This window comes from Dermochelys coriacea, chromosome 1, assembly GCF_009764565.3.
Source record: "Dermochelys coriacea isolate rDerCor1 chromosome 1, rDerCor1.pri.v4, whole genome shotgun sequence".
NCBI lineage: Eukaryota > Metazoa > Chordata > Testudines > Dermochelyidae > Dermochelys > Dermochelys coriacea.
The window spans coordinates 165,471,512-165,494,534 of record NC_050068.2 but is presented as its reverse complement, the minus strand read 5'-3'; the positions used below and the strand labels follow the sequence as shown (position 1 = coordinate 165,494,534).

The 23,023-nt window shown below is 43.8% G+C and overlaps 1 protein-coding gene across 4 annotated transcripts in view; it reads left to right on the top strand.

The window, feature by feature from the left end:
* EVA1C (eva-1 homolog C) overlaps positions 1-22,358 on the top strand; it is a 66,552-nt gene extending 44,194 nt beyond the window's left edge. For 2 of the 4 annotated variants that reach the window (XM_043508706.1, XM_038415923.2), the window contains exons 5-8: positions 6,887-7,030; positions 14,890-14,970; positions 17,483-17,572; positions 21,843-22,358. In XM_043508706.1, the coding sequence (XP_043364641.1) occupies positions 6,887-7,030; positions 14,890-14,970; positions 17,483-17,572; positions 21,843-22,246 (719 nt within the window). In that variant the 3' untranslated portion in view covers positions 22,247-22,358. The remainder of the gene's footprint in view (positions 1-6,886; positions 7,031-14,889; positions 14,971-17,482; positions 17,573-21,842) is intronic. The other 2 variants (XM_043508697.1, XM_038415932.2) reach the window with 2 other exon arrangements.
* The last annotated feature ends 665 nt before the right edge of the window (positions 22,359-23,023 follow it).

The window sequence follows — 23,023 nt, the reverse complement described above, 5'->3', positions numbered from 1 at the left end:
ATATGTTTCATGAACACAATGTATTCCATGTATTTGCTACAGTTAACAATATTACTGAGTGTCTTCTGATGCCCAAACTGGGACCCCTGTAATATGCTCCTGCATAAATTGCCATGTTATTGTCCTTTTTGAATTTCCAGCATTAATGTGCTCCAGAATTGCATTGTTTCCCCCAGTCAATTTCTATCCCCAGAGTGACCTTGGGCTCTGAAAAGCATAAGCCAGCCTAGTTTGATAAACTGAAAGCAGAGATTTCACACTATTTAAAATGCAAGTCCTGACTAGCTCTTTTTTTATTGAGGAGACAGCCTTGAAAACATAAAATCATGAAAACCAATGATCAGGGATGAAAGGAACAAGCAGCTGGGCTCTGCTTCTGCGGTCGGAAGTTGGCAAGGACCTCCTCTTCCCATTCACACATGTATTTATTATTATTATTTGTATTATCGTAGCACTTAGCACCCCCAGTCATGTACCAGGAACCTATTGTGCTAGGGGCTATACAAACACAGACCAAAAAAAGGGAGTCCCTGCCTGCAAAAACCTTACAATCTAAGTAAAATTGGTCTAATTTTGAGGTGCATCCCAAAAAACCATCTCATTAACCCTCCCCACAATTGCTAGCCGGCTCTGTGCATGGCAGTGGGATAGTCCTGGACAGCAATTTGTAAGGAGTGACAGAACATTGTTTCACAGGCTTGGCTAAAATTGCTGCTACAGCCAGCTCTGGCCATTCCATTGAATTGCAGGTTTTGTGTGCAAGGGAAAAGAGAGTGCAGGCTGAAATGTGAGAAGCTTTAAGAAATCAGAAGAATTGCTACTAATTAAATCCTGACGATTTATGCCTACAGCGGCTAGGTGTAATTTGCATGCCAAAACATTTCTGACTAAAGCTAATTACGAGCTGAAAGAGCCCTTCCTCCGGAAACAAGACTTTCTAATTCGTTAAATAACTGAGGTCAGAGCCGATATTTTCCTGCTGTATTAAACCCCCTTTTTGAGGCCCCATATTCCTCAGTTCTACTCAGCTAAATGTCCGCTTCACAAAACCCACCACCCAACACTATGGCACCTAGTTGGCAATCTCAGCAGAGAGGCCTGGAGAATTAACTGTCTTCTCTCTCTTGAGAGGGTCCCTTCAGAGAAGGGTGAGGTAAACTGGCAGTCTGGAGACGATTATACTGCTACTTTCTGTATCATACGTGTTCTGTGGATGGAAGACTTCAGCCTCCAGCTCCATCGATCAGCCATCTTTCACAAGCTATTCATTTCAAACATTTAAGTAACGGTTCAGCAAGCTATGCAAGCACATATCTAAGTTAAGCATTAAGGCATTCCAGAAAAAAAAATTAGTATGTGCTTACCTTCAAACCTTAGTCCATGCTTAAATTCAACTCTGTTCAGGAAAACTCTTACACATGTGCTTAGCTTTATGTACAGACTTTAGTCCCATTGAGTTCATGGGACTATTCACTCATATGCTTAAAGTTAAGCACTTGTTTAAATTCCATCCTGAACTGGGTCCTCAAAGAAAAACTCTTTTTGAAGTAATGCTCTTTAGCTGGAAAACAGATCCTGTTTGCAGAATACAGTCTACCCACTGTGTTTAAACCATTGTTGCCAGAAATATCATAAGGTTGCACAATCTTGAATTAATCTCTCTCATTTGAAGTGTGTCATTCTCTGCTTTCCATTATTAAAGGAAAGTTGATTTATTTTTCTTATTAAATAACATGGACATAAAAATGAATTTTTCAAATATAATATAATATACAGGTCAGATGAGGCAGATATATTTTAGATTGTTTTTGACTTTATTAAATTTTCCCTTCGAACGACAAGTGAACATATTTATTTATACATGCATCTACCCATCACAGATGTGGTAATATGATACATTGCATTTATTATGTATCTTTGACTGACTCACCTGCACGTTGCCCACTAACCCATCTCCCCTAGGAATATTTCTCATATTCCAGACCTCCTTTAAGCTATGCTTATTCTTCCCCTCCCTTGAGTGGTGCTAGATGAGGGTGATCCCTGTAGTGTTTGTGACAAGAGACACTGCAAAGAGCCCTGTAGCACTAGTGATTCAGGGAAAAAGAGGCCTTGTTTTCACTCCTTACAAAGGTGTGCTTTTTACCTCGGGATAGCTAACACTGTGACATTTGGGAGTTCACACAGGCCAGTGAGGGTTTTGGTCACTGTTTGCCTTGTAACCCTGGGTGCCTTGTGGCTGTGCAGCTTTGGTCCAGCACTCTGACCCCATCGGTCTGCCAGCAGCCCACAAGCCTCACCTGGACTTTTTCCAACTTGGTTACTCCTTGCGGGCCGACCTTAGTACCCTTCCAGCCCCAAATTTGCCCCAGAATTGTCCTTCTGCAGGAACCAGTACCTCTCAGTGGACCCTCACAGAGAAAGCCTTGGGTTCGCTGCCTTTACAGAGACAGTAAAACAGTCCAGCCTGTTAGCTTTCTGGAAGCACACTTTACTGAACTTACCCAGCACTGATGATTGATAATGAAAGCAAAACAAGTTTATTAACAAAAGAGCTTGTATTAAGTGACACCAAGTACAAGTGGGAAAGGTAGAAATGGTTACAAGCAAATAAAAGTGAAAACACACATCTAGAAGACTAAAACTTAATCTAGCAAGATAATCTTTGTTCACAACAGTTTCTCTCACCTATAATCTCCTTTCCAGAATTTTACTGGCCAGGATCCATCATAGAGATCAAATCGTTGATTTCATTGTCTCCTAAGGTGAAGGATCAAGATGGAGTCTCTCTCTGTTCCTTATATCCCAAAAAAGATGCCTTTGGCAGACTGGGGATTCAGTCTCCTGTGTCTCTCTGGGGTGCACAAGCTGTGTTCATTCTCTCTCTCTTGAGTTTAGCTCAATGGCTTTGTTTATTGCTAATATGTAAATTGAGGTAAACCCACATTCCTTTGTCTAGGACAGACCAGTCTATCACCTTTTACCTAGGCTATGCTGTCTGGTCTTAAACATGTTCTAGTAACATCATGCAGATGGAATTCTTAGCTTTACATATAATGTTAACATATGCTTTGTAAAATTATATTAATAACCAGCATGTTCTTAGCTTTCATATTGCACCTCACAAGGCATATTTGGCACAAATATTATTGCAGTAGTGCATAGGGTGTGAAAACAAGGGGGATCTAGGGTCACAAATGCATATGAGCCAGGGGTTCCCACAACAAATTTTGTGGTGGCCTCAGAGTGTGGCCATCACTTCATGCTGGTGGCTGCTCTGACAAACCCGTCTCTCTGTCCCTGCCTCCTGTGGCCCTTCAGTAAGAGCCCACCCTGGGGAAGATGAGTCGGGAACTCACCGGCTGCCTCTGGAATCCCAGGCTCCCCATGCCCTGGCCAGGTGGGAGTGGGTGAGCTACCTAGGGAGTGTCCCAGCAACCAAACACCATAGCCGCTTCCAGCGCTGTGCACACCAGCCCCACGTATATCCAGATGTGCTGCCTAGAGCCCCCGAGGAGGCTGCGCAGTGCAGGGCTCCAATCCCTGCTGGTGATGCCAGCACAAACACCAAGGCAGTACATCTCGCTGCCATTGCTAACAGCTATTCCGGAGCAACAGCTGGGTGCTGCAGGGAGAGGCTGTTCTTTGCCCCCAATCTCTGCCCCGGCTTTGGATGCTGTTGTAGGCTGCAAAAAAATCTGCTGGTTGCCACATGCAGCCACAGTGGCCTCGTTTGAGAAATGCTGATACGAGCAACCCTGCAGTAAATGTACAGTGAAGACAAGGTACTTTAGTTTTACCACGAGGTAAACTAGTTGAGGTCCTACCCCACTGGGGATATAGAATTGACTTCATCTAGTTTACCTCACAGTAAAGCTAAAGTGCCTAGTTTCTGTGCTTTTACTTTAGGATAGCTCATATATGTTAGCTACCCTGAGGTAAAAAGTATACCTTTTTTAGCAGTAAAACAAGGCCTGAGAGAGAACATACAGCCATGGCAGCAGAGAGAGAGAGAGAGAGAGGAAAAATGGCAAACCGAAGTGGGGGAACTTGGAGGCAAGAGGAGGACAGAGTGGAATGAAAGGGCTAGAATGAAAAAACGAGGTAAAGAACAAAAACGAGAATGAAGATAGAAGGCAAAACTACTAGAAATCTACAGAAGGGAAAAAGAACACAGAGAGAAAAAGGCTCAGAAAGGATAGTGGAGAGAGAGAGGAAATAGGTGAGACAACCAAAATACAGTGTGACATGGCGGAAGAAGAATAACTAGGCACCAACTACTACAAGTTGGCTCTTCAATCAAGAAAAGGATGGACTCACTCACTTGGGCCAAATTTTCAAAGATATTTCAATCCAGTCCCATAATTTGCACCTGCTATTCTGTGTATTCAAAAACCTGAATTTGAATGTGAGAATAGCATATGCTGCTCATCTGGTTAGGCATCTCTTTGATTTATCTGTGTAATTTCTGCTTGGGGAGGTTTGCATGAGCAAAATTGCAGGGGCACATTTTGAGCCTGTTCTTGAAAATGTACTCTTTAATATTAAGTATACAGACTTCCTGCCAACTGAACCACATGTTTGCCAGCATTCTAGCTGTGGGGAATTATTGGAAAGATAACAAGCACACACAAAAAGTATGCATGAAGTTGTAAAACATTTTGAACTGAATTGTTTAGCTGTTAAACATTGGATAGCCTACGGGGAGCAATTAAATAGTTTTCTTTAGTCATAAAACTTTGCATGTAAGGCCTAGAAAAACTACACCTTCCCGTAAAAGAAAAAAAGGACAAATAATTAGCATGAAAGGTTCAAATGGATCCACCCAACATGAAACCAGACAGATTCTGGAATTTCCTCCAAAACATTTAGATGCCAAGAGCCTATCAATCTATGTAATGTGCCAAGAATGGCTCAGGTAGAGGAGCCTAACCCAAAGTCAACATGAAAATGGACTAAAAGGAGTTATTAACTTCAACAGCAACATGAACCAACACCTAAAAAAACTGAAATAAAATATGTTCTCATTATATCATTGTACTTGAATGAAATAAGCAGGCCAACAGCTTGAGCCTCATATAAGACACCATTCATATAAATAAAATTAACAGCATAGCAAGAAAGGTTGTAGAAAATATAATTAAACTTGCAAGAACAATATTATTATCATGAGCAGTTCCTGTACGGATCATCTGATAGTTCCTCTACAGAACGTTCTTTAGTTTCTTTCTTACTTGCCAAGATAAACTATTTTGCTGCCTAAAGAGTCCTAAAAATGTCCACCTAATCTACTAATCCACCTAATCTACTAATCCACCTAATCCACCTAATCAAGTTGCAATGGGGGAGGTTTAGATTGGATATTAGGAAAAACTTTTTCACTAAGAGGGTGGTGAAACACTGGAATGCGTTACCTAGGGAGGTGGTAGAATCTCCTTCCTTAGAGGTTTTTAAGGTCAGGCTTGACAAAGCCCTGGCTAGGATGATTTAACTGGGACTTGGTCCTGCTTTGAGCAGGGGGTTGGACTAGATGACCTTCTGGGGTCCCTTCCAACCCTGATATTCTATGATTCTATGATTCTATACTCTGTCTTCCAGCATTCAAGCTCACCAAAGGGAGACTAAAACAGCTGAGTCATTGAATCGAAACTCTTCCTTCTCTTTGTCAGCTTTGAGTTTATAAAATTCCACTATGACAGACTTCATATGTAATGTGGTCAGAAGATTTTGCAAACTAAAGTATTTTGTTTCTTATAGTTTTCTGACTCGCATCAAAAGTGCTGGAGTTAAGAGTCACCAGCTTTTTCTTATAGCTAAGAATTGCTTTCAAGGGAATATTTATCTCAAGATTACCAGTGACTAAGCCATTTACCAAAAACAAACAAACTAATGCAGTATCCGCAGACTAGCTACTCAGGTTTACAAGTTACTCATAGTTGCTTAAGTCTGGTCTGCATTTAAAAGAATTAAATCAATACGTTAAAGATTTGTTCTATCTTTGGACTTCAAATTTTGAATTTTTATTTTTGTCAAAAACCTCAATATGAAATCTCTGTTTTCTTTTCAAAGGTGACTGATTTTTGCCTTGTGTTAAATCTATTGTGAATCCTATTTTAACTCCTTGTGATCATTAGCATGTTTCTTCTAAAGTAGTACTAGCCAACCCAGATGGAAATGAAGAGGAAGAAGATAATGAGCTGCCTTCTTTGTCTGACATTTGTGGTCAAAAGGAGTGAAATAGATTTCTTACCTCTTAAAAGTCCCCAGCTGGAGACTCCAAAAAGAAAGCATCCATCATTCATGGAAAGCCACAAAGGAAACTAAATAATATTGGTTGGGAGCAGAGAGCTCCAATAAACAATGACCTTCTCCTCACTTGCAATTTCAGAAGGTTTCGTATTTAAAAAACAAGACAAAAAATGCATTTTTCCTGTTAGATTTGTGTTTAGTGCATGTGAGAAATTAATAGCATTTAAAGATATTCTGCTTTTTCTGAAGTAGATTAAAGCAGGTAGGTACAATACATAAACTTTCCTATTCAGTTCATTTCACCTTCAATGTAAAATCTGGGTGGATGAGTTTATTTTTATAAAATTAATGCACATGGCATGTTATTGAAACTGGGAGCACATTTTTGACCTGCAACAGAAATATACAAATCCCATCTTCTAACAAATGCAAGGCAAATGTAGAAGTTAGCAAGGTAGGTTTATATTCAATGAATAAACCTAAGATCTAATTTTGCAGTCCTACTCAGGGAAATCAATGGGAGTTTTGACTGAATATGGATGACATGTTCAGGTTCATAAGTACACATGTAGTAGATATTGTCTTTGATAACATAAGTATATGTATATAACCAACATTTCAAATTTTTTTCTTTCAGACTGTTTGTCCTATACAGCTTTAGAAATATTATCAAAGAGGTGTTATGGGAAACAAAGGTGTAAAATTATTGTTAACAACAACCATTTTGGAAGTCCGTGCCTGCCTGGAGTGAAAAAATATCTTAATGTCAGCTATGCATGTGGTAAGAGCAAATATGTGATAATTTTGAAGACCTCATTCTACTTGCAGAGCATAATAATGCAAAGTTGTGTGTATATATATATATATATATATATATATATATATATATATATGAGCGCACATGCCCAGAGCTGGATTCTTAAACCTGGCCTTCCTGTTAGTATCTGTAACCTATTATAGCTACATGTCAAAATACCTGAGATGTAGGTACAATCACACAGCTAGAGATCTACAGAACATAAATTGCAATAATTAAAATATGTGCTTGACAAATGCACTAGATATTAAATTGTGCTCCACATAATTCATCTACAGCAGAGCTAGGTAAAGAAAATCCACTATTGTATTGTGTTAGCCTTTATAAAGCACTTCAGCATAATCAAAGCACTGTATAAAGGCCCTGATCCTGAAATATGATCCACATGGGTACACCTAAGTTCCTCCCCCTACAGAGGATTTCCTTACTCTGGGTAAAGTCTCAGGCCAGGTCTACACTACAGACTTACATTGGTATAACTATGTTGCTCAAGTGTGTGAAAAATCCACCCCTGAACGACAGAGTTATACCAACCTAACCCCTAGTGTAGACAGCGCTTTGTTGACCAGAGAGCTTCTCCTGCCAACATAGCTACTGCCTCTCTCAGGGCTTGGCTACGCTTACATTATATAGCACTCTAACTTGTTGGCTCAGGGGTGTGAAAAATCACCCCCCAGAGCGCAGCAAAGCAGAGCACTTTAAAGCGCTAGCGTAGACAGGCTCAGCACGCTGGGAGCCACGCTCCCAGTGCTTGGAGCTAATCCCCTCATGGAGGTGGATTACCAGGAGCACTAGGAGAACTCTCTCCCAGTGCTCGCACACGACCACACTCGCACTTCAAAGCACTGACGTGACAGCGCTTTGAAGTTTCCAGTGTAGCCATGCCCTCAGAGGTGGATTAACTAAGGTCTCCTGTCGGAGGAATAGCATCTCCACTAAAGCACTACAGCGAAGCACCAGTGCAGCTGCACCCCTGCAGCCAGAGGCAGATTAAGAGTTATTGAGGCCCAGAGCACAAAGAACTTTTGGGCCCCCCACACCTTCCACCTGCCATGGGACCCCTCTGCTCCTCCTCTCCCCCTGCCCCGAGGGCAGAAGCCAGAGCTGGGCTATGGTAAGAGTCACCCAGGGGGGCTGGGCTGCTGTGGGGAGCCTTGGACCCTCCACTTGCCCAAGGAGGCGGGGACACAGGCTGGGGCTGCTCATGGGCATTGTCTTTCTTACCTCTCCGCTTCACCCTCACAGGGCATGGCTACACTTGCAGATGTAGAGCACTGTGAGTTAAACCTGCCTTCGGAGAGTGCAGCAGGGAAAACGCTGCAGTCTGTCCACGCTGACAGCTGACAGCGCACTGGCATGGCCACATTTGCGGCACTTGCAGGGGCATTGGGAGCAGTGCATTATGGGCAGCTATCCCACAGAGCACCTCTTCCCATTCTGGTGCTGTGGCTTGTGGGAAGGGGGCGGTGGGGCCAATGCCCCATTATGCATCAGTTCGCATCCCAGCAATCCCTGTGCTTCCATCCACATTTGGCACCATCTTTCAATGTTTTTTGCACTGCGCGCTCTGTCTTCCCTTTTGGTCTGCGGGAATGGAGCCCGAACTGCTGAGGAGTATGCTGACGAGTCTCGCCAGTGCGTCACGTTTGGCAGTCAAGTTACTCCTTAAGCTACAAACTGACAGGACTCCAACGATGATATCGACGTGAGTAACACATACGACACGAGTTTGCAGGGAGCCTTGACAGCAGCAAGGAGTGGTTCAACAACAGGCTGAGCCGGTGCAAAATGACTGTGGAATGTGCTTTTGGCCATTTAAAGGGCCGCAGGTCCTCTCTGTATGGGAAGCTAGACCTGGCCGATGACAGCATCCCTGCGGTTATATCCACATGCTGTACCCTCCATAACATTTGCGAAGGGAAGGGTGAACGATTCACTCAGGCATGGACCTCGGAGGTTCAACACCTGGAGGCTGAATTTGAACAGCCAGAGAGCAGGGCTATTAGAGGGGCCCAGCGCTGGGCTGCAAGGATTAGGGATGCCTTGAGGCAGCAATTTGAGGCTGAAGCCACCAGTAATGTCTGGTGCCCTGCACAGGAGTGAAGTGCAGTGGTTCCAATGTTAGTAGGAATCTGTGTTTGCTAAGCTGACTTGCAGTGCCTGTTTCTTTCCTGGGCTAAGGTATCTTTTACTTTATGCAATAATAAAGAATGTTTTCAAAGCCAAAAAATCCATTTTTTGAAAAGAAAATTCATTTATTGAAAAGAAACACAACTGTTTGGGAAAGGGTAAGGGGGTGGGGTGGTGAACGGTAAAATCACAGATTTGCATATGTCCTGTCTGGAGTGCTGTGCAATGAGTGCTGCACTTCAGGATGGCTATACTGCATTGTGATGGGGGTTGAGTGCACTGGGTAAGGGTCGTAGTTTGCAGGGCTGGGTGGTGAAGCTACAAGTGTTGGAGGCAGCTGGTGGCAGTAAGAACCTGGATGTTGGGGAAAGTGGGTTGGAGGTGACATGGGGGCATAAGGGAAAGAGTATTGGGACAAGGGCTGCGGGGGCGGGGGGGAAGGCTGGCGTGGTAGTGCTCCATCTGCATGGCTACGAGCACCTGGATAGAGTCAGCTTGGCACTCCATTATGCTTATCAGCCGCTCCATGCTTTGGTGCCGGCGATCCGCGCTTTTGTGCTGGCGCTCCTCATTCTGCTGGCAGATCCTCCTTTCACTGTCCCGCCCCTCCTGCACTTTTCAATTTTCATTACTTGAATGCTGCATTACTTCATGCAACATGTCTTCCTTGCTTTTACGTGGCCTCTTCCTGATTCTTTGGAGTCTTTTGGCCGCTGATAACACGGACGGCTGAGATCTCAAGGTTGCATCTGTAAAGGCAAAATGCAACACTTAACAGAGGCAGCATTGTTCACACCAGACAGAGCAATGATTTCCCCGTACTTAAGGGCAAGCACAGTCTACAGAATAGCATAATTTGGCTGTCCCAAAGCAAGTGAACATAACTCACGGGAGCCCCAAAATGGTGAGTAAGCACGGGGTCAAGCGTGACTAATTGTTTCACGGCTGTACTGTCCTCTGAGTTTCTGTGCCTTGGGGAGAGCCAACAGTGGCAGGGGGCCCCTATACTAAACACTGTCCCCACATTTACCACAGGAGTTCGTCCTGGAAGATATCTTGCTGCTGAGGGTGACCTGGGAAGCAGGGGAGGGTCTTCTACTGCAATGTAGATTCTGCCCTGGCCCATATGCAGCTTGCCTGTGTGCAGCAATGGTCCCCCCGCCCCTCACGGCACAGTGGCGTGGACACGTAGGCCTTACTGGGATAAGGACCACAGTGGCTCTCCCAAGAAACCTGCGCAAGCGCATTGCCCAAGTTCTGGCTGAGACCTTTGAAGAGATCACTGAGACCGATTATCATGATGTGAGAGAGCATATCAATGCCCTATTCTGCATCTAGGCATGCATGCAGCCCTAACCCTCCTCGCCCCAAGAGCCCACACCAAATAACTTCCTTCCTAAAATAAAAGCTGCTTACCGGGAACCTCTTCTGGTGTTTGTCCTTCTCCAAGCACCATCTGCCGCGACTGGCTACCCTCCTCCTGGCTTGAGAACAGCTCCTGGCTGCATGCATCTAGGGATTCCGGGGTGTCTTCCTCCACCTCAGCATCCTGGCTCCTGCTTTGCTCCTCCTCCTCCTCCTCCTGCCTTCTTGCACTGGCCTCTGAGGTGTCCATGGTGGTACTCGGAGTGGAGGTGGGGTTGCCACAAAGTGTTGCGTCCAGCTCTTTGTAAAAACGGCAGGTCACAGGGGCAGCACCGGAGCAGTGGTTTGCCTTGCAGGCTTTGCGGTAGGCATTCCGCAGCTTCTTCACTTTAATCCTGCACTGCAGTGCAGCCCACTCATGGCCCCTTTCCATCATGTACCTTGATATCTGCCCAAAGGTATCGTAATTCCTACAGTACATTCCCATTTGTACCCTCATTCTCCCTCACAGGGAAGAGAGCCAGAGGATTGGGGGGGAGAGGTGAATCCTAGGGGAGAGGCTGAAGAGGTCCAACCCTGAACATTAGATATTTGGCATAGAGGTCAGTTAACACCACATTGAACCAAATATGTTTTTGGTATTGGGGCTGGGGAGAGTTAACCCGCTCAATTAAAGTTAAAAATTAATAATGTAACATCCTTCCACTTTAAATTCCATCCCTGTATCTGTGTTTTCATTCTCCTGTATGTCCTGATCAATAACAGCTCTTGCCCAGTAGTGGGTTTGTTTTAATGGTTCTGTTTTAATGGTTCTGCCCATTCTGCTTTAATGTTTCATCCAACAGTTGGTCGGTGTGCAGGGCAGAAAAGCCCCCAGACCAGAGAGGGAGCATGCTCTATGCCCCCTAGAAGCCTGCACATGTCATTGCACCTGAGCACCAAATAACTGGGGCTCTGCATTTTTGGCAGCCGGGTAAGGGTGGCATCTAGCCAAAAGGGAAGTAGCTAGCTCCTGTAGGCAGCTTACATATAGCCTGATCCAAGTCTTTCCAATAACTTCTTCAGAGGGCTTTGGATCAGGCCCCTACTGCTACACTACAGAAACTGCAATAGTATCATTAAGTCCCCCCATGTCTGTTTTTTCTTACCCCCTGGCCTGAGCACTGAGGTAAGATACTCGTATAACTGGTGAAGCCAACAGCAGCAATCTGTGCTGCCAGTCGAAAGGAGGTGTTAACTCTTGGCAATATCACCAGAGATCTTTGGACTTCATAGGTTTGAAAGCTGTGCACCCTGCCCCTTCCCCTCTGCAGCTGCAATCTCCTCCACTCCCAATGGGGAATATGCCGAATTAACTCTATGGGGAAATACTGTGGAGTTTTCCGAGTCTACCTCTGGCAGGTCTTCCCATGGGAGAGGCCCAAATAAGCAGTACTCAGAGTTTACTTGCATGGTTGGCAATAAGTAGCCATTTTGGGATTGATTCTTATTTTAGTTGTACAATGCCATATATCTGAAGATCAGAGAAAACAATGATCATCTATGGATTATCTAGAAGGCAGGTTCCTTGCAGGCACAATAGGGGATTTTTAAAGGTATGTTTTAGAGCTTCTAAGAATCTACCCTCATATGTTAGCCTTCAGGTGAGAGGAATTACAAAGATTGATGTTTATTTTTATGAAGAAGGAGCTGGAGGCTTGCCATGGAGCTAATACATAATATGCTTAGACAGTAAATTCTGTATTTGGTCCTTTTATAAAAGGAGTTACTGGAATTCCCTTTAGTTACTCTAACAATAATTATGACACCTTGTTCTTTATTTGTGGGCTGAGGGGTATGTATGTGGTAAAATAACTCATACTATTAATCATTGTAGTGGTTTTGCAAAGACTCATAAACCAGGTAGTAGATAACATTCTTCTGTGTTGCTGGCACATTTTGCAGGTTTTTTCTGTCAAACACTACTAAACTGTGCAATCTGAAGCATTAGCAAGTGATTTGCAGCTCTAACTATTTTACAGATCATCTAGTAGCCATGAGAAAAGAAGAGTTTTGGAATTCTTGAAATTCCACACACAGGGTGGGAGCTCTTGTTGATAAAAGACTCCCAATGGATAGGTACAGTAGTATGTTTTTAAAGCAAACCTCTCCATTGAAATTTCTGATTATGGCAGTATATCAAGTTTTACTTTGCTAAAGCAATTTGCTTGTTGCAGCCAAACTGAACTGAATTGATAGCACATCACAGTGGTAAGGAATGCCTATGTTCAGAAATAGACGGCTTTCTCAATTGTAAGTCCGCTAACTATGTACTTTGAGAGATGTTCCTGATTTTGCCTCAGAATTTCTTCTCACCTCGTCCTCTCTGAGCTGGTGGTTTCCACTCACTTGAGATTTGGATTTTAACATAGACAATATCTGTCCCGGTTTCAGGGCTAGTTGCACCTCTGTCCTCTTTCAGATCTTTCAGATTTTTCAGAGTAAAACTTTACTTCAACCTCTTGGACTGGACCTCACTCTGTTCCTGTCAATCTTTTTTTACACAGTTTATTGGCGAACATTTGTTTCATACCTGAAATGTCTTCCATTTTCCAAATGCGTGTGAAACTCCATCAGTCTGTCTTTGTATAGTACAGTGAATAGATGCCAAGATCAGGATAACTGAAGGACCCATTCATCTGACACAGGATTTGTGAGCTCTTAACATGTACACAATGTGCCTTCCTTTGAGATCATTTTAATCCCTGTAAGAAGAGTGTGAAAGCTTCCAAATTAAATCCACTAAAATGCAGAAGAACAATAAGTTAATTAAAAGGAAACAGTTCTCTGACCACTCAGACCAATGCTTAGTCTACACTTAAAATTTCGATCAACCTAGCTGCGTCACTCCAGTGAAAAGTTCACACCCCAGAGGGCTGTAGTTAAGCTGAAATAGCTCCCAGTGTAGCTCTGGCTAAGTCAATGGAGGAATTCTTCCTTCAATGTAGCTACCAGCACTCAGAGAGGTGGATTAACTGCAGTGATGGAAAAACTCCTTCTATCGCTGTATGAAGCATCTACACTACAGCAGCACGGTTGCAGCATCATAGTGTAGACATGGCCTAAGAGCTCATTCCATCTGGAACACTCTCCTGTTACTTACCTTACCATAACTGGAGTTCTTCAAGTTGTGTGGTCTCTGTATTCCACTGCAGGCTTTCTGGCACATGGAGTGCATGAACACCCACAATGGAGTACCAGTAAGGTCCACCACTTGAAGTAGAAAAAAAACTTCTAGTCAGGAAAGTTACAGAGCACATCACACAGAGTTTCAAACATTTCTTTACTGACTGTTACAGACTTGATCTGTTCTCCTCATCAAAAGCAATGGTTGGCACAATTTAAGGTCTATCAAAAGTATGCCTCATTATTTTCTGTTCCTTGGCATTTCCTTTTGGTCCAGAAAGCTGGATCTAGCTATTAGATAGTTATGTCTCATGGAAACCATGCCCTGTGAGACAGATCTTTGGCAGCAGTCCAGACCCTTGCTCTCACCTGGAGCTAAGGGATTTAACAAGAACTTGTTTCTTTTACCATCTATTACTTTTGACTACAAGTAGAAACATAAGAAGAGCAGCAGAAAAAGAAAGATCTTGCCCCTGAAAGAAAGAAGAAAACTGCTCTCCATTTGATTCATCTTTTGTTATTAACAGGAGAAATGTAGCTCTTTTGATAACTGTGGCTCTGGGAGCACAAACCCTGGCCCTATTCGTTCAATCCAACCCAGAAGAGCAGACCCTACCACCCTCATGCAGCCACATTGGCTGCACTTGAGCTGCATGCAGACACAAGGGTCTGCCTGTGCGAATCCAGTTGCAGGACTAGAGCCTTTGTATGAATAAAGAAAAGGAGTACTTGTGGCACCTTAGAGACTAACAAATTTATTAGAGCATAAGCTTTCGTGAGCTACAGCTCACTTCATCGGAGTGAGCTGTAGCTCACGAAAGCTTATGCTCTAATAAATTTGTTAGTCTCTAAGGTGCCACAAGTACTCCTTTTCTTTTTGCGAATACAGACTAACACGGCTGCTACTCTGAAACCTGTCATTTGTATGAATGTTTTTTAGTGGACGAGGCCAGCAGAAAATTACAGCCCTGGTCTTTTGTGTTACAATGATCATAAAGGTGTTGATTGTGCACATTTAAAATGGATTAATAATGGGTTTGATTATTATTCTGGGCCATAGTTTATAGTGAATTTTCCTTATTTGCAGTGTGATTAAGATAACAGCTCAGACAGCATAATGTTCTTAAAATTGACAGTGCACAATTTTTCTTTTTTCTTTTTAGTTCCCAAAATCATACTTACAGCAGTTGATCCAATGATTTCTAATCTAAATCCTTCTCTGAAGCAGAACGATGGTGAATATGGTAATTTTTATGGTTTTATTACCATAATTTGTCTTTAAGGTAAAATAGGAAATATGTTTGATCACAGATGGACATAGCTGTATTAGAATAAAGAGGGGGGAATAGTAAAATCGTGTTAAAACTGGCTCTGACTGCTGAAAGTTGCAAAAAAAAATGATGTTTTATCATCAACAGAATGAGTTCTACACAATTAGATTCTGATGATACTGTAAAGTGGGAATTTCACAATGAGAAATCCATTCAGGAACAAAGGCAAAATTCTAGGGCCTGATATTAAATAAGTTATTGTGGGCCAAATCCAGCAATCCAAATGCCTGTAAAAATATATAAGATGTTGGCTCGAGCAAGGGTTGCAAGATTTGGTCCTAAATTTGGGAGGTGAAGCTGGTAAGCTTGCAGCTGAGGGGTGAGGACATGCTTCCCACACCTGTTCCTGTGGAAGAACCTGTTGACTCAATAGATGCTCAGTGGCTCTGGTAAGTGAGGAGCTACCCATTTTCTCCAGGACCCGTGTATGCCAATCGCTGCCTCGTTATGTCTACCTTTTACAGAGGCACAGCCTGGAATTCTGTCTCTGCTCCAGAATGCATATGCCCAATGTGCGCTGTAGTTCACTGCCAGCGTTTCTGAATATTTAAAGGGGTGCCTTAAAGTGTGGAGAAGTCATTTGCCTGAAACTGCATGTTCAAACCAAACAAGCTACCTGATGTGGTTGTTTGTCCACAGAGCTAAAGATTTTCTGAAAAAAGCAACCTTGATCAATGATGTGTTTATATACACAAGCTTTCCTCAAGAATCAGAGTGGCAACACTTGTACTGTTCATTTTCATCGCTGTTCTCCTCAGCTGCTTCTCAGTTTGGTCACTTTCATTCCCTGGGAAGTAGCCATCCACAGTATAATCTTATTAATGTCTTAGCATATTTCATTCTTGTCTATTAATTTATTAAATTTAGATTGGAATAAGGTAGAGGGAAAACTGCACGTAAAAAACCAGTTATCTTCTAACCATCCCCTTATACTACATACTATGAGCTGTGATCTTTAATTAAGCCACTGAAGTCACTTTAAACAGAACTTTAAACATATTGCATTTTGACATTTCCATCACTGGAACATGGGCACATTGTGGTTATCCATAACTATTGTACATCTTTCTTAACTGTGGTCAAGAGATGTGAATAGTCACCGTGAGTATATGATTGTTTCAGACTGGATAACCATATATGAGTAAGGCTGAAATGTAATTTTGTGAACAGCAGAGAAAATGAACGGTGTGGCTAGCACACATCCTCTATGGTAAGAGCGGGCAAACTTTTTGGCCTGAGGGCCGCATTGGGTTTTGGAAATTGTATGGAGGGCCAGTTAGGGGAGGGGGTCATCGCCTGGCCCCCACCTCCTATCTGCTCCACCCCAGGGACTCCTGCCTCATCCAACCCCTCCATTCCCTGACGACCCCCCTGGGACCTCTGCCTCATCCACAAACCCCTGCTCCCTGTCCCCTGGCCTCCCCCAGACCCTCGCCCCTAACTGCCCCCCGCCGCCCCATCCAACCCCTCCTCTCATTCCTGACTTCCCCCCCGGGACCCCTGTCCTATCCAACCACCCCTTCTCCCTGTCCCCTGACTGCCCCCGTAACCCCTGCCCAAACTGCCCCCCGCCGCCCCATCCAACCCCCGCTCTCCTTCCTGACTGCCCCCCCGACCCCTGCCCCCATTCAACCCCCGTTCCTGCCCTGACCCCTATCCACACCTCCGCCTTCTGACCACCACCCTGAACTCCCCGGCCCTTGATCCAACTCCCCCTCCCCCTGCTCCCATACTGTGCTGCCTGGAGCACCAGTGGCTGGCAGCGCTACAGCTATGCCACCTGGCTGGAGCCGGGCCACGCCGCCACCACCACCACCACGCAGCACAGAGCACCAGGTCAGGCCGGGCTCTGCAGCTGCACTGCCCCAGGAGCTCGCTGCCCCGCCGCCTAGAGCATTGTGCCGGTGGAGCAGATAGCTGAGGCTGTGGGTGAGGGGCTGGGGCCTAGCCTCCTGGAGCAGGAGCTCAGGGGCCGGACAGGAGGGTCCCACAAGCCAGATATAGCCTGCGGGCTGTAGTTTGCCCACTTCTGCTCTATTGCCACCATTTCTAGGATACTGCAGAGATTGTTTTGGGAAGTGATTCATTTAGGGTCTGATCGAAAGCTCAGTGAAGTAATTGGGAATCTTTCCTTTGGCCTCATTGGTCTTTGATTCAGGCACTAAATGGGATTGGTCATAGCTGCTGTTTAATAACAACTTTGTAGTTTTCTAACTATCAGTTATGTTTTGTTTGTAGATCACGGGTTTGGTCTAATGTTTTGCAAAGTCCCTGAAACCATAACACTGTCAGTCCTAAATTTTTCCATGAGTTCAGTTAGATGACCTGTTGGATTTAAAATTACTTGAAAGAAAAATTAGAATTTAGTAGCATCATCAAGCGTAACATACTCTAATTGAATTTGTCTTGTATTTTCACATTACAGATATAAGCATTGACTCCAGGGAATCAAGGCTTCCAAAGAAAGATGGAATTATTATTAGCAACTCTTTGGCTACATTTGCTTACGTTAGAGGTAGGAAAATGTTGGGTTTTTTCCCCCTCCTTATACTGTGTTTGGTAATCCTGTTACTTCTAGTAATTGTGCTGGTAGAGCATTACCACGTTGCCGGGAGGATGAGATGATCATAACATAGCAACTGACATTTATGTAATATGTTCCATCCCAAAGGATCCCAAACTCTTTTAGAGGCTGCAGCCAAGATTTTTTAAATGACTGATTTCAATGGGAGCCGCTGTGTGCTCAGCACTTTTGAAAATTAGGCACTTATGTAGGAGCCTATCTTTAGGAATCCATTTCTGGAAATTTTGGTCCGTGTATATAAGGATCATTGAAGCACAATTAAAATTCAGCCACCTCTGGGATGGCACATGACAGGAATTCTGACCCATTGCCACTACCACCACCACCACCAATCATCAAGGCAAATCCCAAAGGGATGTGGCCTTGTTGCAGATTAAGTGCCACCCAGATCAACCTCTAGCTAGATCTTTAAGATGGTCTGGTTGGATGTTCAGTCTGTGTCCACCATTGGCGATGTGGGAATTCTGACCCAGCAACCCTACAAAGCAGGATTTAGGAAACTAAATATAAGATAATGTTGCCCCTTTTAGACCTGAGTGGCTAGTCAAAGTTTGGGGCCCTATAGATATTCCAGTTAGAAGTAGAAATTAGTAATAGGAGTTTTTTTGATCCAGTTTTGTTTATTTACAAAGAATGTACAAAATCCTGTGTCTCTGAATGCAAAGGGGATCAAATAGCAAGAAACAGCTTCTTTTGCTCCCAGCACCAAGAGCACACTTTTAGCCTGCACCCATAACCCAAAAATCTCTTCCCAGGTTTCTTCCAGAGTCAGCCATCTTCAGCTTTCAGCTGCTCCTTTAGGTTGTCTCTCATTCTCAGGGCTGGTCTACACTGAAAAGTTAGGTTGACCTAGCTACATCACTTAGAGGTGTGAAAAATCCACAACTTTGAGAGACGTAGTTAAACCTAGCACTGACCTAAACCCCAGTGTAGACAGTGCTAGGACAAAAGAATTCTTCCATTGATTTAGCTACTGCCTCTCAGGGAGGTGGATTAACTACAGCGATCTCTTCTCACATACACATCCCTACCCAAAACAGTATTCAGCCAAAAACTCCTGAATGGGTTCACACACACTTTTTGCCTTCGGTGGGGCTTATGCTTACAGTTATGTTAAATGAAGGATGAGTTCACACCTACCACTCTCAATGGGCTTTTAACTCAATCCATAACAAGGTATCACCCAGCTCATATCAATAATATCACCAGCTAACTGAAAACTGAGAAAAAAAATGTAGGTAGACAGACTATAACACCACAAGTTGAAATTTGGGAGCAGCCCTGGAGCCAACATTTCTACTCTTTCAGAAGAGGTCATGGGATCTGTAAATGAGCACAAGCAATTACGGCTTTAGTTTTACATAACATTTGAAACATGACACTGCTGCAGTGTCCCCTAGCACTGTACTGGGAAAGACATTAACTACTGAATCAGACACAAGAGTATTCCCTACTGAGTCACCATCACACCTTCCTGTAGCATACCTTTGCTTTAGAGGTCTCTCATACAAGTACTGACCTGATGTGATGCTCCTCAAGGGTACCCGAGTGTGACTGGAGGCCTCAGGGTCCTGCCACACTCCATCTCAGAGAGGAGCAGAAGAGAAGTCCTCCAAGTGGTCAAGAGTGGTTGTGGAGAAAGAGCTAACAATGAGAGAGGCTGCAGGGAGCAGTCAGTCAATCAGGGCCCAGCAGGACCATATAAAAGGAGCTGCAGAACAGAGAAGCAGTCAGTTACTGCCTGGAGTTGAAGGAGAGAGGACTGTGTTCCTGACTGTCTGAAAGAGAAGTAGGACCACGGACAGCTCAGTCTGGAAAGGGACCGGGGGAGCAAGAGAGAGCTCCTGGCTCGCTGCTAGGACTGAGCCTAAGATAGTCTGCAGGCGGGGACCGGGGAAGCAAAGAAGGATCTCCTGGATGGCTGCTGGGACTGACTAAGGACTGAGCCCAGGGAGGCCACTAGAAGACAGTGTCTCCAGGGAAGAAGCCTTGAGGGTATGGCCTATACCATGCCTGGGGCAAGTTAAAGACTGTAAACTCTGGAAAGGGTTTGTTCTGTTTCACATACAGACAGTGTGTGTGACTCGGCCGGAGGGCTGAATCGCTAAAAAAACACCTGAGACACTACTGATGGGTCATCATAAATGGAAAGACTGCAGACACACCATACCAAAAGAGGGCATTTGAGAGAAGTAGATGTCAACTCTGTTACACCAGGGTTGTGAGGCACCTTGCCATCACTTGTCCTTCACCATGAAGCAGCGTCTCTGCCTGCTGTGGATCAGCTCCCTGAAACCAACAGCCTCTGGCAGCACAAGCACTGCCTTCCAGGCCTCACCAGGTCTTAGTCTGGTTGTACAGATAGGGACAGGCACACACCAGTTCCCTGAGTTCTCAGAGTGTTCCCAGCAGTGTCCAGCCCCTTATTCACTGAATACTCGCAGCATTACCAGGCCTGCTGTTACCGAAGGAACAGTACACACCAGCATGTAAGATTCAATTAAGAACAGCATTTTTCTTTACGCCCCAGCACTTAGATGTAGGTACAGTGAAAATAAGAATGTAACTTATAACTTGTATGTTATAAAAAAAAACAGAGATTTAAGTGATAATAGATAGCAGAAACAAACGGTTACATATAAAACAAAATCATAACACACTTTCTAGAGACTAAACTTAACCTTCTATCTAAAGAAGCTTATCTCACCCAAAACTCAGTCCAGTGTTTTCAACCTAGCCTGATTGAGACCCTTTTTTTTCATGAAGCAAAAGTGCTATTCTTTTCTTCCTCAGTGAAGGGTGCCCAGGTGTCTTCTTTCCCTCCCAAATATAGTGGAGTAAACATTTGATGTGTACCTGCAGATGGAATTCTCTGTGCTGCACTCCTTCCCCCACTGCTTTTCCTTTCTGCTTAGTTTCTTTTTAAAATTCTTGCAATCCTTCATTTGCATTCAGGCGAGACTGGTTATAGGAGACCCACTGTGAAACATACAACACTTAATTTACATGAGAACGGTCAAATAGATAAGCCTTTCTGGAGAGAACCTGTTTTTCCCCTATGCTGGTGACTAGTCTCTAGACACAAACTTAAGAACATATTTTTAGTATCTATGCATAACTCCTTACATATTATCTGTACATTCATTTCACAATGCTATTGCTGACCAGTGTGACACCAGCTTTTATTTGAGACCTCACATGACATTCTTTGGTGAACCAGAATGTACATACCAGAATCAGGAGGTTCGGGTAGCCCCTCTGCACCCCCTTGTACATTAGCATTCTCGACTCACACCTGGCCTTTACTTATGACATTTGACAAGAGCACAGCCTGAGATGGAGTGACTGCAGATTATGAATCAGATCCTCAGGACTTGCCATTTTGCATGTGACAGCTTGGGGGACGGGAAAGCTGCAATGGGTAAGATACTTTTGTGTTTCCCTGATACTCAGACTGCACATGTTGGTCTGGTCCTGAGTGGCAACTTAGAGCAGTCTCAGGACTGCTTTACGAATGCATCTATATTTGAGCTCACAGGTGCTATTCTCAGCTGACAGAGATGTACCCACATTAGTGCTGCTTATGCCAGAGCACTACATATAGCCGTGTATCTGGGGATAGCAGCTGTGTATCTGGGGGCTAACCCCCAAATGTATCCAGGGGGGCTGGGCAGGTATGTACTCAGGCGGCGAGCCAAAGCCACTGCCCTGGCTATGCTGCTATTTTTAGCATGCTAGCTGGAGCAGAGTACGCCTACGCTAGCTAGCAATCACACCTCCCAGCTCAAATGTAGATGTACCCTTTGTCATGAAGGCTGCAACAGCCTGAGGGCCTTTCGCCAGAACACAGAAGCTCTCTGACCATACCCCCTTTTCCCCAGGCCATGCCCACTATGGCAAAAGGGCTAGAAAAGGTGGCATGGCTACCAGCCAGTGGTTAAGAGTGCTAGTAAACTATTCATAACACACAGCCTAATACTTTTAGGGGCAAGTCTTTTTGCACAGTAATTAAAGAAATTGACTAGACAGGATTTAGATTACAAGTATACAGACTTTTTGTTGCATGGCAGATAAGGCTAAAGAAGTCCCAAACTTACCCAACCTCACATAGGACTCTTTGGAAATGACCGCTGACTTTTGTATCCGTTCTCGGCTTTTGTTTACAGATGTTTTAAGAATGGCTTTTTGTTTTGAATTTTAGATCACCCTGAAAGAGCTGCTCTCCTGTTTGTGTCTAGTGTGTGTATTGGCTTAGTCTTCACACTGTGCGCTTTGGTGATACATGTGACGTGCACTAACGACTTCCCAAAACTGCACAGAATGAAAGACCATTCAGTGCTGGAAAGTGACAAAGCAAATGATCACAGTGATGATGAAGAAGAGGAAGATTCTTTGGATTCAGACTTGCCAAATGAGCTAACAGGGTTTTTTAGGACTTCTTACTCGGGTTATAATTCAACAGAAGCAGCTGAACTGGCTGAAAGGATAGAGCGCCGAGAACAGATAATGCAAGAAATTTGGATGAACAGTGGTTTGGACATGTCTCTTACTAGAAATATCAGTCCATTTTATATTAATGAACAGCAAAGTGTTTATTTTGGATGATCCAAGCTTTTTGTTTTTAATGTACCTTCTGTGAAGGGACACGTGTAACTATATATAATTATTTGTAAAGTAAAAAAATATATAAATAATAAAAGGACTGTTTCAAACCATTGACTACATAACCCAGTGTGGAACAAATTCTGCAAGTATTTATAGTTCGTTGTTGTTTTTTATTGACTAGTTGAAGATGAATTCCTGTACATAAGTGAAAAACATAAACGTCTGCAGAAAGAAAAGTAACAAAGCAGCATAATACAGGATTAGGTATTTGTGTTCCATAAGGACATGGCATTTATTAGTTAACAGGTTAATTAGGGCAGGCTTCTATAGTATTTTGGAACTGCCATGTGCTAAAGCAATGTAAAATATTTGTATTATTAATAAGGCAGGTGGGGCTAGACAAAACCATCCAGGGCTCCCTGAGGCCCTTCTGCTATTGCTCCAACCCATCCCAACTCAACCTTCCCCCCCCAGTAAACCACTATATAATTGAGCTCAGTATAGCTGGAGCTAAAATCCTGCTAGCGTTAGGCAGATTAACAGGTTTGGTTCTTTAGGGTTGTATGCAAAAGAGGTAAAAAGTGTGGGAAGCCCTTGAAGTTAAGCCACAGTGAAGTCATATTTTTTCTCAAAAGTGCTCAGAACCATGGTTAGCCAAACCCCACCTTAATGCTCATGCAAAATGCACACAGGCCTAGATGATGGGTCCCTAATGTATGCTGAAGCTTTACTCCACAAGTAGTCCCATTGATTTCAATAGCAAGAGTAAGGTGCTAT